Below are 15,692 nucleotides of genomic sequence, written 5' to 3'. Positions count from 1 at the left end.
GGTGTTTTTTCCACCTCAAAATGTAAATAAAAATTTTTCACTTTTTGAGGCCCACCTAAATACGAGAATGTTTTTGCTGATGTGGAAGGGAGATATGGTTGCAGTTAATGAGAAAGGAGATTTCAAACTGACAAGAAAGATTCAATTTGTGGAGAGTGAAGATATACAATTCAAAAAGTAAGAGAGATAGTATGAGAAAAGTCAAAAAGTAAGAGAGAGAGTATGAGAATATTCCCTTTAAAAAGTGAAACTAGGGGGTATGGCTGATGTGGCAAGTGTTGCATGACCAATGCAAGGATGCAACACAAAGATGCAAGCAGGAAAACAAGAGACTGGACATTCTTATTTAGGGCTCTTGTAAAGAGTTCCAAGTTGTAGATGAGTGTGGGAGTGGGCTTAAGAATAATCCCACATGGGAAGTTTTGGGAGTTTTAGGAGTTTTAGTATAAAAAGTGGCTCATTTGAGAGCTTAGGGACACATTGGGCTAAACTTATGCTTGAGCTCTCTTGAGACTAGCTCTCCCTCTTATTCATAGAGGTGCAAGCTCTTCTCTCTCCCCATCTACATTATTGTATGAGCAATGCTCTTCTAATTCCATGCAATGATATGAGGTTTTTCTCTCTTCTCATTTCTATTCTTTAGTGTGCATGCTAGGGAAGTAAGAGCTTGAGAATGAAGTATGCTTTGAGCTTGTGTATGCATTAACTTAGCTTTCTTCTTGTATTGGATACATGAATGAGTGGGGGTAAGACAGACGAGGGCTGGGTGGATAATATAGCATCAGGGTTCTTGTCTCAAGGGAGGATCGGTTTATGCTTCATAAGGTTCCATATGGTCTCTAAGGTATGTCCCGCGAGGTGAGTACTGTTGGTACATTGGTGCAATAGGTTGATATGATTGGGCCGGGTAGGCTCTCTCTCTCCTCAATAGGACATTTCAGGCCCATGGAGAGGTGGTTCCTGACCTAGGTTTAGCATTGGCCTATGGTCTTGGTTTGAGTTGGCCATTTCAATGGTGGGCATGGCCCCACAAACTGGTGGATTAGTCTAGATTGGGTTACTTTTTGCTTTGCTTCATTTCTGGTCTATGGTCTAGAGGCGGTGTGGGCTCTCTTTTGGGCTGGCGTTCCATACTCCTATCCTTGGGGTGCAGATTGTCTATTTGTGCGTTTCCTAGGATAAATTTTTAGAGTCTTGAAGCAAGACTTCTTTGTGAATGTGTAGGGGACTCTGGTTCTTACACAAGTGATGTGAAAGAGGAGATTCATTTGCCAAATTTCATTGCCTCTTTCTAAGGGGTTCAAACCACTATGCAGTATGAGGACCAAAGATGCCTTTGGATGTACTTGGTGGAGCTCAAGCGACACAGAGATGGAATCAAGGCTAGCCTTAGGATGTGGCACCGAGGTCCATCACTAACTTCTTCACAGCCATGCGTAACAACATACGAACCCTCACGTCAGCAAATACTAGTCATACACGAAGGGAATATGCACGCTCCACAGGGTCTTGAGTGAGAGAGTTGATGTCATTTTACAAGCTAAATGTCCTAGACCTAGAGGACTAAACATCTACTAGTCAGAGATGTATAAAAAATATTTTGATCTTGTACTCTTTTAATGTTTATGTTCCTTTTCTATTCTTCCATGGCTTTAGACAACCATGGTACCACTGGGTCTCATAGGCCCTTTGGTTTTGTCGTAGACGTTAATACATGTAACCAAAATACAGATCCGACGCAGCATAGACCGACCCAGGATGACACATGGCATGCTGATGTGGCAGTGACACGTGGCTGCGGACGTGGCAATCGAATGAGCAGCATCAGACCTGACTGACCTGCACGTGTGGTTCATATAGATACGTGGGTCGCAAATCGTCAGTAATCATCATATCATTCACTTCAGTTATACAGACATCCCCTTTTCTATACTTGTGCAGTGTCTTTCAAGTGTGGTCCAGCATCTGTGTAAAAGTGTTGTGCTGCAGTCAGTTAGGTTTTCATTTGGTATCAGAGCGTAGAATTACAGAACGCAGAAGCAGTCTTCCAATAACTTTTCTTTCGCAGTGTGGTACCCAAGAATATAGAAACTCCCTATCCCGGACTGTTGTGTGGTACCCAGGAATATATAAACTCCCTACCCCGTACTAACGTTAAGTCTGGTCCTATTAGCCACTCCCACTCAATCTTCATCGCGCATCAGAAGGACTCCTATCTTCACCCTAGCTACTTTCACCTCAGCTTATGCTTTGGCCAGTTGTGGTTGGTTTTGACAGCAGAATCTCAGATTTTGGAGAATTATTTTTCATTAATGGCAATGACACTCACAGAGGTTGATGAGCAAAAGCTCGCCGACTTGGAGGCATGTTATCAAGAGGTGAAGAAGCTTCTTCGATCAGACCCGGCCTATGGTTTTGGGAAGCAACGAGCCATTTTGTTGGACGAGAGATCTGAGATTTTGGATGAGATGCACTGTACCAACAGGCTCCGTGTTCTCCCCGTCAACCGGTCGTGCAGAACTTGAAGAAGCAGAACTCGTTGATGGTTAGTCACAGCAGCAGAACCCACAGAAGCAGGCCCCGTTGATGGATAGTCAGCAACAGACCCCGCTGCTGGTGAGTCAACAGAAAAAACAGACAAAGCCGCAGTTCGGCTCCAACTAGATATCGGGCTGCTGGCTGATGTGGCGCCTATGTGGCACACGTGCCATGGTGGCAGTCAAGAGGCCGGACCTTTTCACCCCAGGGTTTTTCACCCGATTCCTTCCACCGAGCTGCCATTAACACACATGCTATTTCCACGGCTACACGCTCCAGCCCTACACGTCACCATCTTTTTCTCTACGCAGCAGCACGCTCGCAGCAGCACAGCAGGACGACAGAGATGAGGCGGCCGAGCAGCAGGTTCAGGTTCAACAAGCTCTCCCCAAAGCTCTAGCAGGGAATGAGACTTTCTCTCTCTCTCTCTCGCAGCAGGTTCAGGTTTAGCAAGCTCTCCCCAAAGCTCTAGTAGGGAATGAGACTCTCTCTCTCTCTCACAGGCAGCAGGTTCAGGTTCAGCAAGCTCTCCCCAAAGCTCTAGTAGGGAATGAGACTCTCTCTCTCTCTCTTCCTCCCTCTCAAGGCGCAATCTCTCTCTCTATCTAAATACACGATGACAGTTTTTTAATTGTACAGGATGACAGTTTTTTAATTGGTTAATCATGTCTCTCCAAAACTAAAGCTTAGAGAATGCCATGAGTTCTCAAATGCCCCCCATCGGTGTCTTTGATTCGACAGCATTGTGTTGGGTGCACTCATATGACAGTCATTCAAAATACAAATTTGTACGCGAAGCTAACATCCCTTGGAACCGTGTTGCCGATTTTGTAAAAGGAGAAGCCGACAATGCAAAGTTTCCGACATCTTTCAAAAAATATAGCCACCATCACCGAGATGCCTCCAATCTTACAAAGATTGCACATGAATCATGGACTGAGAAGATAGTGTAAGTGTGTATTTGTTTTAGTTTGTCTAATCCATTCATTAATCATCACACACATACAATTAAATGTTTATCATTACTTCTTTTTTTTGTTTAGTTTTTGGTGTGGTTTTGGTCCTGCTGGCACTAAAGCACCAATGCAATCTAACATTGCGGATGGCAAAGATGTCGAAACTACCCAGCTCAATGAATGCAATGACACTAGTAGCGAAGATGATGATGAGGTTGAGGAGAATAGTAGTGACGAGTCAAATCGTGAAGATGGTGAGATGGAGGAGCGTAGTGAAACAAAAGAGTTGCCACAGCCAAGTGCAAAGAAGCCATGTAAGAAAAGGCGCCCTCCCATCACAAAGGGCAAGCAAAAGCGTGGATGTAAATGTCATTTTAGTGTCAAGAGGCTCGCACAAGATCCAGGGGTGGCCATAATCTCTTATATACATCCATACCACACAAATGCAAATGATGAGGTTTGTCATGGTATAAGATTTGTTGATCCCTCTTTGAAGTTCTCTCCATGGATCTCAATGCAAAAGAAACTATGGGTTTCAAGCATGCTATATCGTGGTTTCTCACCACATCATGTGTTGGAAATGCATGTCCAAGCATTGCATTCAAGCCAAAGTCATGACCCTACATTTACTATGGTTAGGGATGACTTTTTGTCTATTCGTGACATCATGAATATATCTAGCAGCTACACACAGATGATGCGGAAAGCACCAAGAGATGGTGTCACAAGAATCAATCAAGCACCTTTATCTACCAGGAGCAAGATATGGAACATTCCAAGGAATTTATCCTTGGAATACAATCACCATGGCAAAGGGAGATGTGCAAGAAGTTCGGAAATGGGAACCTTCTTGCGATGGATGCTATCTTTGGCACAAACAAATATAAGGTATGTGGTATAATGAATTATCATTTTTACTTCTTGTTCACATTCTCTTAAGTTATAATAAATGATCATTTTTAACTTCTTGTTCACATTCTCACTTACCTTTAAAACACATGAACAGTTTCATTTATATACAATCCTTGTTTTTGATGGTCATCGCAATGGCGTGCCCATTGCTTGGGTACTTACATCTTCAGCTACATTTGAGTGTACTTTCACTTGGTTAACCAAGTTTAGAGATAATATGCTTGACTTTCATAAATCATGGGAGCCCGGAGCCTTTATGGTTGATGATGCCGAAACGGAGATTAATTCCCTCAGGTTAGGACCATATGTTAATATGTGTTGAGTGCAAACTAATGAGAACCGTGTGTTTGGGTTCTATGTGACGTGTGCTTTCTATTTTTCGTAGGGTGGTGTTCAATCAACCCATTTTTCTATGCTTGTGGCATGTCAAACGTTGTTGGCTCCGACACCTTATTAAGAAGGTGAAGGAATGGCCCAAAAGAGCTTCTATGTTTTGGTCTTTGGGAAATATCATGAACATGCAAGGGTTAGCAAATTCTACTGACCATATAATCAAAGAGGATGCAAAGGCTATGATCTCTACCTTCTACTCCAACTTTAGAGATGAGGGGAGTTTTATTGAGTATTTCAAAACCTATTGGGAGGCTAAACTAGGTAAGGTTGAATTTTAAACTTTATACATACTCTTCTTATAGGTAAAATAATGCACACTTGCTCTCCTTCTTGTTCGTACTTCATTTCTTGCTCTTCTAACTTCATTTGTTTTATGTGCAGAAATGTGGGTGCGTGCTTCCTGATTGCTTCCACATTCAGGACAAGACACTAATGGAGCAATAGAGTTATATCATGGGTAGCTTAAATATAAGTTCTTGGGCTCTTCCAAAAGGATGAGTTCGAGGCGGGTGGATTGGCTCTTATACAAGTTAACATCTTCATGCTTGCCATATTATTGGTATGTTCAACAGTTGAAGAACAATGGTTTTATGAGAAACAACGCCATTGAAAGAGTAGTGGAGAATTCTTATGAACGAGCACTTCATATACCAGATGATAATGTCTCATTCCAGGTTGGTAGTGTTGCTATAGTGGAGAGCATGCACACAAAAGCTTCATTTTACACAGTCTACAATTTCGATTGCCAATGGGCATGTTGTACATGTGCATGGGCAGAGCTTGGAAATATTTGTAAGCACCAAATTAAGGTGATGTTGTTGCGGGGTGCTTCACATGCTTCACTTATGGAGCAATGCCAACATATGTATGAAGCATGGGGAGATGCTTCTAGGTCTACTGTCGAACTTCACTCACATGTTTCTACTATTGATGTGCTTGAACCAAATGGTGATGATGTTGCCGCATTAGGGGGGGACCATGTATATAGTGAAGCACTTGAGCAAGAAGGAAATGTGAAGACAGTTCAATGCTTGTGGCAAGAGTTGTCTTGTTTTGTAGGACAGGACCGGGCTTTGATTGAGGAGGCTTGCAATGAATTGAGGAGAACATTGGGCCATGTGAAGACAATGAAGGCAAGAATGGATGAGAGAACAAGCACACAAGCTAATTTTCAAGTCTTGGAAGATGGATTCGGCAACTCCTTTAAGCGGGCAAAACCATTCTTTGAGAAGGGCAACAAGAAGAAATCAACATCATCAAAGAGTCACCCATTGGCTCCCCCTTCAAGACCCATGCAAAGAAAACCAAAGTGTCAATGCAAAAAAGGCTTGACGACAAAGCTTCAAAGTAGCCTTTTGAATTTATGTAATGAACTCTCCAATGCTTCATTGGCTTTTTGATTCATACTCTTCAACCAATTATTGTGCGTCTTGAGCCGTATTTTGTTCGTGTGTTGCCGTGTGTAAGAGAGACAGTTGGTGTGTATAAGATTGTGTGTGTGTGTGAGAGAGCTTCACAATAGCGTGTATGAGAAGAGAGAGAGAGAGAGAGAGAGAGAGAGAGCTTCATTTAAAATAACATTCAACATTACACATTCAAATTTTAGCTATGGAAACTTGGTTGTCTTTACAAAAATCAGATATAAAAATTGAAAAACACACTTCAACAGAGCTTTGAAATAGCGTGTTTGCAATAGCGTGTATAGCGTGTACAAAATTCTGCATTCATTTAAAACAACATTCAACATTCAACATGTCTGTAAGAAAGAGCTTCATTTAAAACAAGATGAGAGAGAGGCTGAATGTCATGAAACCATTCCAAATGTACCATATCAAAAATGATAGTGTTTTTGCCCACAATGGCTATTACATAGAGTGTATGTAAACTCATACAAAAAAGGGGACATAAAAGAAGCTACATAGGCTTTGACATGACTAAATCCAAAAACAATATCGCTAAGCTATGTTGTTCTTGGCCATCAAACGCGAAGAACGTCGAAGGGGAGCATGTTGTTTCACTCCATGAACATGCCTTTCCTGAGGCTCACTCTCTTCGATCTGTTACAAACAAAAAATAAAGCGTCAATTCAATTCATCACCATCAACAAATGCTAGCTTAAGGTGTAAAACAAAACCTATCATTACGTATCACTTGTGTGCTCATGTCATGCGTATTGTCAACATCTGCATTTGCAACATCGGGCCTCCTCACCTTCAGTTGTATCCTCCTCCTCACCTTCAATTGTATCCTCCACGTTTACATTTTCTTTCTCCTCACCTTCAATTGTATCCTCCACGTCTACATTTTCTTCCTGCTCACCTTCACTTGCTTTCTTAGGTGTTGGGGTGCACAGGTCAATGGGTTGCTCATAGCAACCTGCAAAATTAGATCATGTCATCCATGACCAATTAGTTTTGATATAACCCAATAATGTAAATGTGTTAGCTTAACAATCATGCTACACATGATGATCCCATACCTTCTCTTTTGGAGTAACCAAACTTCCCCTCGTTGGCTCGATGCATGTAGCCAGCCTCGTGCTTTAAAACTTCTTCTACACGGCCAGGCATTTTAGAGAGCTTCATCTTCTTCATTACCTTACGTACGTCTGGTATTTCAAGACGTATGTCATGGCAGTTGAGAAGATGTGCCTCCATACGCACTTTAGAGGGAAAAGGTTTCCTTGCATGGTGACAATCAACAATCTTACAAAAAAATTGTCGAATATTTGCCCCCTCATGAACATGCTCAACGAACTGCACGCATAAAGGCGTAATAAGTACAATCATGCATATATACGTCCAATCAAATGAATATCTTGAAGAAACATCATTGATTGTACACGAGTTTGAACATGAGCATTATGAGCAAACAATAAGAGCATGAGAATGTATAAAATATCCCTACCCTCTACATTGTTTGAACCTGTGAACAAATAAGTTTGAACATGTGAATATACATGGTTTGAACATGTGAATACATTGTTTGAACATGCAAAAGAACAAAATTAAGGCAATCCGCAAGCTTTCAAACATATTGAAAATCATTAGAGACTAAAGACTAAAAACTTCTAAATACATGCAAGAGCTTCAAAGCGCACCTCGTCCGTTTCGCATCCACAAAGAAATGGGTGGGCTTCTTGTATGTCGGCACGTCTATTCCCACTGGAGGAGTACCCTCTCGCTTTGGATAAACATGAGGTGCACTAATTGGCGTCTCTAAAGCTCCCAACACGGATGGAGAGTTCACATTGTTTATGGAGCTTGAAATGATATAAGTTGTCATTTATGCTAAATATAAAAAATGAAAGTAACATAAGGCCATGATATGTGTAATATATGACACTTGAATGCCCATGATTTGACTAACTTACTTACATTTGCAATCTGTTGTGCATGCATGGACACACAAAGATTAGTACACATGCATGCATACAACTACAACATGGATTAAACACATGGATGCATCAAGCTATACTTTCCTCTAATGTTACACATACAATACTTTCCTCTAAACTAGTCTGTTGTGTTATTTATATATTTTTTTTGTTACATACACACACACACACACATATAGAATTAAACATTACACACACACACAATACTTTCCTGTAAATGTTAAAGTTTCATTAAGCTTGTATGCATTGTTGTATTATCAATAGTTTCTTTTTGTTACATACACACACACACATAGAATGAGACGTTACACACACACACACACACACACACACAATACTTTTCTCTAACCTATTTAAATGTTAAAGATTCTTTAAGCATGCATGCATCAAGATAACTTTAAGTAAAAACTAACTTTAATTAAGCATACATGCATGCATACACAATACTTTCCTCTAAATTAATACATACATGCATGCATACACAATAGCAGCCAAAGATTCATCAATTACACAATGCATCAAATCACTTTAATTAAAAATCACTTTAATTAAGCATAAGCCAAATATAAATTATATTCCAATTGAGAGAGAGAGAGAGATAGATAAGAGACTACCTGGCAGGGCTCCACGCAGCAGCATGCTTGCAGCAGGACGAGAGAGATGAGGCGGCCGAGCAGCTGATGCTAGATATCGAATAGATAAGAGACTACCTGGCAGGGCTCCACGCAGCAGCACGCTTGCAGCAGAGCAGGACGAGAGAGATGAGGCGGCCGAGCAGCAGGTTCAGTTTGAAAAGCGTGAGGTTTCCCCTTCTCCTCCAACAGCGCAGCTTTGCCACCGCATGCACATATGGCAGCGGCACGTTTGCAGTAGGACGAGAGAGATGAGGCGGCCGAGCAGCAGGTTCAGTTTGAAAAGCGTGGGGTTTCCCCTTCTCCTCCAACAGCGCAGCTTTTCCACCGCATGCAAATTTGGCGCTTCTATTTTAAGAAGATTGATTTTTTTTTTCACGCTCAGTAATACCATGCAATCGGCTGTTGACTGCCACCGTGGCACGTGTGCCACATAGGCACCACATCAGCCAGCAGCCCGATATCTAGCATCAGCCCTGCAGAGTTGGGCATCGATCCTCCACGAGAGTCTCGTCCCAGTGGGGGAATTGTTCTTCCTCACACCACAGATCCCGTAGACTCAATCTCCCCAGAGCAGTGGACCCGGCAGAACCAAAACCAACAGATTCCACAGACCCAGGACAAGCCTCAAGTCCCCACAGACAACAAGACAGATGAAATGGAGGATTTCAGCAAAGCTTTGCCTTTTAGTGGAGCGTTCCGCCACTTGCCCAAGGGAATTCCATTTTTTTAATCCAAAAGAAGCAACTAAAACATCTTTTGTACTTCACTTAAGTCATACAGACATTCCCTTTTCTATACTTGTGCAGCGTCTTTCCAGTGTGGTCAAGCGTCTGTGTAAAAGAGTTGTGCTGCAGTCAGTTAGGGTTTCAATACATCTTTCTCTCTCAAGATGGTGTGCAAAGGGTCCATCACTGACTTCTTCATTGCACGAGAGTCTACATCAATAACACGAACCTACAAAAGAACCTTGATATCACCACAAACCAGTCACACACAGAGGCTATATGTGTGCCCCACAAGAATCTTGAGTGAGAGCAGCGATGCCATTTCATGGTCCAATTGCCTAGACCCAAAGCATCAAGGAACCTAGACAAGGATCAGGGTTGTTAGAGGCATCAGAGGCGTTTGGTATAAGGCAGGTATGGTATGCGCCTCAAAAGACTCGTATTTTTTAGAGACGTTAGAGGCGTCTATATATATATATATATATATATATATATATATATATATATATAATGATAGATATACATATAGACAGTGATAGATAGATAGATTATTAGAGAGAGAGAGAGAGAGAGAGAGAGAGAGGGTGTGTATGAGAGGGGGAGAGAGTAAGTGTGAGAGAGAGTGAGAGAGTGTGTGTGAGAGGGGATGCCTTGAGCAAGGTTTAAGCCTTAAGGAAGGGAGAGAGAGTGTGTATGAGAGAGGAGAGACGAGAGAGACAGAGAGTGTGTATGAGTCTTGAGAGGCTAGAGGGGCCCTTATAGCCCCCGTCTAGAGACTCAAACGGACGAAAACGGGTAGAAACCGACAAAACCAGAAATGGTCCAAAAAAGAAATCAACTATGCCGAGACGTCTCAAACAAAGCCTGGAACACCTCGGAAGACTTTTACGCCTCCAACCTCTAACGATTAGAGGCGCGCCTCATAACAACTATGACAAGGATATAGGGCATTCTCTAGAGATTCGACATACCTTCACCAGAATACCATCTTCCACCAAGATGGTAATTTGTTGGTTATGTTCTTTCTGGTTCTTCCATTGCACTAGACATCCATGGTACCATTGTACTACTTATGGTCTCATAGGCTCGTGAAGGCTCAGGGCATCCTTTTGGTAGTGACAACAAGGTCTGCAGGGACCATTGTAAGAGTTGCTTCAAAACACAATTAAGGGCAATTGACATGCTAGGAGAGGCCTTTGTATAACAAAGCGACTACTATAGGGATGGGTATGGGTATTGCTAAGGCAGCAAGGGCATGTTAGCATTTCACCCTATCTGCTGTCCTAGTTTTGGTCCCATATTTGATCGTTTTCTGGATCTTTGGTTGTGGGCTGGCCACCCCTATTTTTTCCCTATTTTTCTGGCATTTTTTCCATGGTCGGGTACTACTTGACCTGGTCGGCTAGTTAAACACATGTTGGCGGCCAAGACAGCCAGCCCCATGTCCTATATAAGTGTGGGCTGGCCTCCTTCATAAATATTTTCTCAGCTTTCATGTGGTTCTTCTGTAGACACACTAGCCCTCTTGTATCCCTTATGAGTCTATAAGGTCTCCTGCTCGGGATTGTAATCATTGCAATATATTCAGCCTATTGGGCTCTCCATCTCTCTCCTCTTGCACTCTCAGTTCAACACCTTTGTGCTCCCTTTGTTTCCGCTCTGTGCATACTCTAGCATGGTATCATTGGTCTAGGCTTTAGCGTTTTTTCTGCTACCATATTTTCAGCCATGCCTACAGACCTTCTCTGCATTTTTCAGGTTGCAGCCATCTAGTTGCTGCATTTTCTAGACAGAAGCTGCTGGTCGCTCTACCTTCACTTGGGCATCATCGTTTTTAGCCTGAAGGTACCTTCTCTTCAGCGTTTCTCCTCATCTGAGGTGTGGAAGCTGGTCGACCTGTATTTTCAGGTTTGCAGCCCCCTTGTTGGCTGTGTTTTCTTCACCAGTGGATACACATCACTTGTAGAGGGGGTCTTGTGTGGATTGTGGCTTTGTGGCAGGTTGGTACAAAGCCAGTGTTTTCTTCACCAGTGGATACACATCACTTGCAGAGGGGGTCTTGTGTGGATTGTAGCTTTGTGGCAGGTTGGTACTTGTGATGGACACTTGCTTCTTCTGAGTTGTGTGTTTTTTCCTGTGAGGATTGAGCCTGAGTTATAATGATGACTGCTTTGACTGTGCTTCACATGTTCTTTGAGTCTGCCAAGTTGGATGGTGGTTACTTTCAATCATGGAAGTTTCAGGTTACTTCTGTTCTTAGGGAGTATGGTGTGATGGAGTTTCTCTCGTACAAGAATCGGTGCTTGCTGGACCTTGCCTCCACGGAGGATGTGTGTTGGTGAAGGAAGACTGATGGACAGATCTATGGCTTTCTCCTCCTGAATTGTCAATGACAAAACTTTGTTAGTGTAAATCTCACCCATGAAATTCTCAAATCGAATCGTCTTCTCTCCAGATTTGAACTCTTTGGACTTCTTCTTGGATGAATTGACCTCTTTATCTGTCTTCCACTTTTCCCCACGAGAACGGTGGGAGTCTCTACCTGAATACTTATAGGATGGTTCTCGGAAGTCATCTCGATCATAAGAGGTCCTTAGATCTGTAACGAGACTCCGGAACAGAGGACTCATGACAGGAAACTCCAGGGATCTCCTCTCGATAGACTACAAATCTAAACCTCTCTTGGGATTTCTGAAGGAGTAGATCGTATTGGCTTCTTGAAAAGATAACCACCAGCCCTATCCTTGGAGATCTCACCCATCTTAGCTAGAGAGTGAGGATCATACCCCAGTTCCTTAGCTTGATCCCTGAAATTTTCCTCTTCCCTATGATGAGCTTTTCCTCCAAAAGCCTCTTACCATCTGGATCGGTTTGAAGACTACAAAATTTGATCTTTCTCTCGTAATTCTTTTTGCAAAGCCTCCAAAACACCAATCATATCCTCACGATAGGTTGCTTGTACGCGAGGTGTTCCTACCACATGTGAGGCAAATGGCTAGCCATAATGCTTAACTCTTAGAAAATAGTGAAGAAAAAATTCCCTTTTGGACCGTCTTCCAATCACAAAGTGAAAGGAGCTTGGCTGTGATACCAATGTAACCCGGGTAGGGTGTTTAAGGAACTTAACTGTTTAACAAGATATCAAAGCAAAATAGCAGTTTATTTTACCATTCAAACATTCACATGAAAAACACAAGAAATATCAAATAGGATACAACACTAACCCTCGTCCCGCCCCCTTTGGTAATATATATATTACTCGGGGGTTCAATGTACAAGCACTGGGATATCCCGAAGGGTCGCCAGATCTCAAGCAAGAACTTGAAAGTTTCCAATCATGTAAAACAGTGGCTCAGGGAAGTTACACTTCCCCATCACACTCCCAATCTCTCTACGCAGTAGGTGGAGCGGTGCCCATGCCCTAGCTCTCGGTGTCTAGCACAGTGGAGTTTGCACCACCCTTGTGCCACACACAGCTTCACGGGGTGCACCCTTTGTCACACCATACCAAGCAAAGAGAAACAAGGATAACATGTGATAAATACCTGGAACCAACGAGCCAAGGTCAGTCTCCGGTCTTCAGTCCGTCCAAGGCGCTTTGAAGTCCTCATTGTATTTAGTCGTCATTCCCAAAGCCTTCAGAATAGTCCAGACAACCCTCAGCTTTTGGCATCAAAAGCCTCGATGAAAAGCCCGTGGACTCTCAGAGAGAAAGCTTGAGGAAGTTCGGTGATCTCGTTGGCTCGTACGCAAGCTCCCCCCCCGCCCCCCCGCTTGGCGTTGCCTTGTGCGCCCCCCCCCCTCTCTGTGCGATCCTTCTCCTCTTTCTCCCCCTGTCCGTTCTTTTGCCCGCCCCCCCCGCCCCCCTTCCCTCTCTGCACTGTTCAGTACCTCCCCCTCCCCTCTCTTCTTTCGTTTGTAGACCCCCCATCCCCCCCTTTTTTCTCCGAGCCGCCCCTATCCTCCCTGTCCCTCTCCTCTCTCCCCTTCCGTGCACGTTGGTGATTCCTAGCTTCTGAGGTTTACAACTTTATTCTGCAAGCTTCGGCCTATTTTGGTCTTCACTCTTGGATTCCATGGCAGCCACTCCATCATCCCGGCCGAAGCCGCTGTTGCTTGCATTTCCTTCTGTAAATCGGATCTATAGGTTCTTGCCACTATTGTTGCCTCACTTGAGGCCTCCACCCTGGTGTGCAAAATTGTCGGTGGGCGCCGTGAAACCCCAAAGGTTGTCCAACTCCCTCGAAAGGCAACAATCATTGGCTCTCGCATATGGAAAGGCGCCGCCTTGCACGTGGATAGATCAGGGATCTTTTTCAAGCGAGCCTCATTAGCGAACCTATAAAGATCACTGATATTCACCTTTGCGGCGCGGATACTACCAGGTGGAGTTCGACTCGCTATCAGCATCAGACCGAGTCATGCAGGTGAGTCCCCTTGCATTGGGTATGGCACAGGCCACGATGGCAGCACGACTTCGATCCAACATCTGACCCATTGGCTAACATTTTAGGCTCCTAGTGACAGTTTGCTTCTTATACTACCAGGCTAAACGTGTAACTATTTGGCCCTCCAAGCTTTTTTCACATGGTGGAACTCATGCCAGGACACATGGATAGGTTGATGGATACATAGGAACAGGTTTCCCAAAGCTGACATTGGACAAAGCATCAAGTCTTGGTCAAAAAGTAGAAAAAAGCAAAAAGTCAAACTATATTGACCAAAAACTGAGGGCACCATTGGGAAGAGGACATCGAACTAGATCAAAAGGCTAAAAGCCACTTTTCCAAAAAGCAGTTCCAAGGCCAAAAAGCAAGGCCTTGAAGCTGTAAAAGAACAAATCAAGAACTTTGGCTATTATTAATAATATTTAAAGAGAAAATGCAAAACCAGAAAGATAAAGCAACAACAAAGCATAGCAAAAGCAGGGACCCCCATCAAGTATATAAGAAGCTTGTACCCTGTTGTTGGTGGAGAAGCATAAAAATTTTGGGGGAGCCATCTTGGGAGATCCACCTTTGAAGGCTTGATCATCATCATCATCATCAATATCTCCTTCTCCACCCTCAGCCTCTGCCTTGCCTGAGCATGGCCAGTGCCGTCGTTGCAGAGCCATCATTGTGGAAGTGTTGCCATTGCAAAACCGTCGCCGCCACCTCTGTTGGCACCTTCGTCGCCCAGAGCCCAGCTTCATCGCTGCTGCCTCTGTCGCCCAAAGCTCAGCTTCGCTGGTTCCTCCGCCACCCAGAGCCCAACTCCGTTGTTGCCTGTTTGTCAGGTTTGTGTCACCGTCGCCATTCGTGCCGCCTGTTCTTGTCTCTCCCCCTCAACTGAGCGACGCCCATAGTGTACTGCTACTGCTTATAGAGAGCCGCCATCGCTTCCTATCCTATCCGCATATACCACCTTAGTGTGTGTCTTTTGGGATTCTCTTTGTCCAGTTTTGGTAAAGACACTTGTGAGTATTTGAGAGCTACAGACTTGGTTCACACATTGGTTATTGGTACTAGCCCGGTGTGAGACACTTGTAGGTCATCCTCGTGATGAGCTCAGCATCACGGATCTTGTGCCTCAACATCGACTTCAGCCCGGCCTCGATATCGGCACACTTGTTTGATATTGTATTCATTTGTTGTATTGTCCAGAAATTTAATGTTGCTTTTGGAGGTGATGACTACTCCGAAGAGTCAAAGCTTTGTATGCATTTGAAGGATGCTTTGAATTGGTGGCTAAAAGTAGTACAAGAAGGGACCGAGCCAAAGACATGGACTGACTTCAAGACTTTGTTCAACAAGAAGTGTCTACCTGTAAACTTTGAAGCATATGTGCAGAAGGAATGGGATGAGGTAAAGCAAAAAGTTGGTGAGAATGTGGCATCTTACCTTAAAATTTTAATAGTTTCTTTGAAGTTTACTCCATATACTCCCATTCCACCACTAATGGTGATGCGAAAGTTTGTGAATGGATTGCAACATAAGCTTATGCAAGCACTTTATATGGCTGGACTAGAAACATTGGAAATAGCCCAGGACAAGGCTTTACAAGCCAAGGCCTTGTACATGCCTTGGATGGACGGCAAGACAAAGAACGACAATTGGGATTCACCTCAAAGGAAGAAGCTTAAAGATGAATCCCC

General features: G+C 43.5%; 2 protein-coding genes across 4 annotated transcripts; one reads left to right on the top strand and one right to left on the bottom strand.

Annotated features, from left to right (window-relative positions):
* The first annotated feature begins 3,236 nt into the window (after positions 1-3,236).
* On the top strand, positions 3,237-5,243 carry LOC147629802 (uncharacterized). Its single transcript, XM_086810994.1, has 4 exons — positions 3,237-3,487; positions 3,582-3,951; positions 4,179-4,382; positions 5,181-5,243. Exons 1-4 carry the CDS (start codon positions 3,237-3,239, stop codon positions 5,241-5,243), a joined length of 888 nt encoding a protein of 295 aa, XP_086667120.1.
* A 1,374-nt stretch (positions 5,244-6,617) lies between these two features.
* On the bottom strand, positions 6,618-9,926 carry LOC147629801 (uncharacterized). Of its 3 annotated transcripts, none has more exons than XM_086810851.1 (4): positions 7,900-9,926; positions 7,279-7,555; positions 6,934-7,175; positions 6,618-6,856 (listed from the first exon to the last, which is right to left on the bottom strand). In XM_086810851.1, the coding sequence occupies exons 2-3, from the start codon at positions 7,454-7,456 to the stop codon at positions 6,976-6,978; spliced, it is 378 nt and encodes a 125-aa protein (XP_086666977.1). In that variant the 5' UTR covers positions 7,457-7,555; positions 7,900-9,926; the 3' UTR covers positions 6,618-6,856; positions 6,934-6,975. The 3 variants fall into 3 exon arrangements, with proteins under 3 accessions (XP_086666977.1, XP_086666979.1, XP_086666978.1); XM_086810853.1 differs by having other exon boundaries at positions 7,011-7,175; XM_086810852.1 differs by lacking the exon at positions 7,900-9,926 and having other exon boundaries at positions 7,279-7,573.
* Positions 9,927-15,692: the final 5,766 nt, after the last annotated feature.

This window comes from Cibotium barometz, chromosome 17, assembly GCF_041138505.1.
Source record: "Cibotium barometz isolate CiBa-2024 chromosome 17, ASM4113850v1, whole genome shotgun sequence".
In the NCBI taxonomy this organism is placed as follows: domain Eukaryota; kingdom Viridiplantae; phylum Streptophyta; class Polypodiopsida; order Cyatheales; family Cibotiaceae; genus Cibotium; species Cibotium barometz.
Note: the sequence above shows the minus strand (reverse complement) of the source record. Positions and strands in the feature narration are given on the sequence as shown.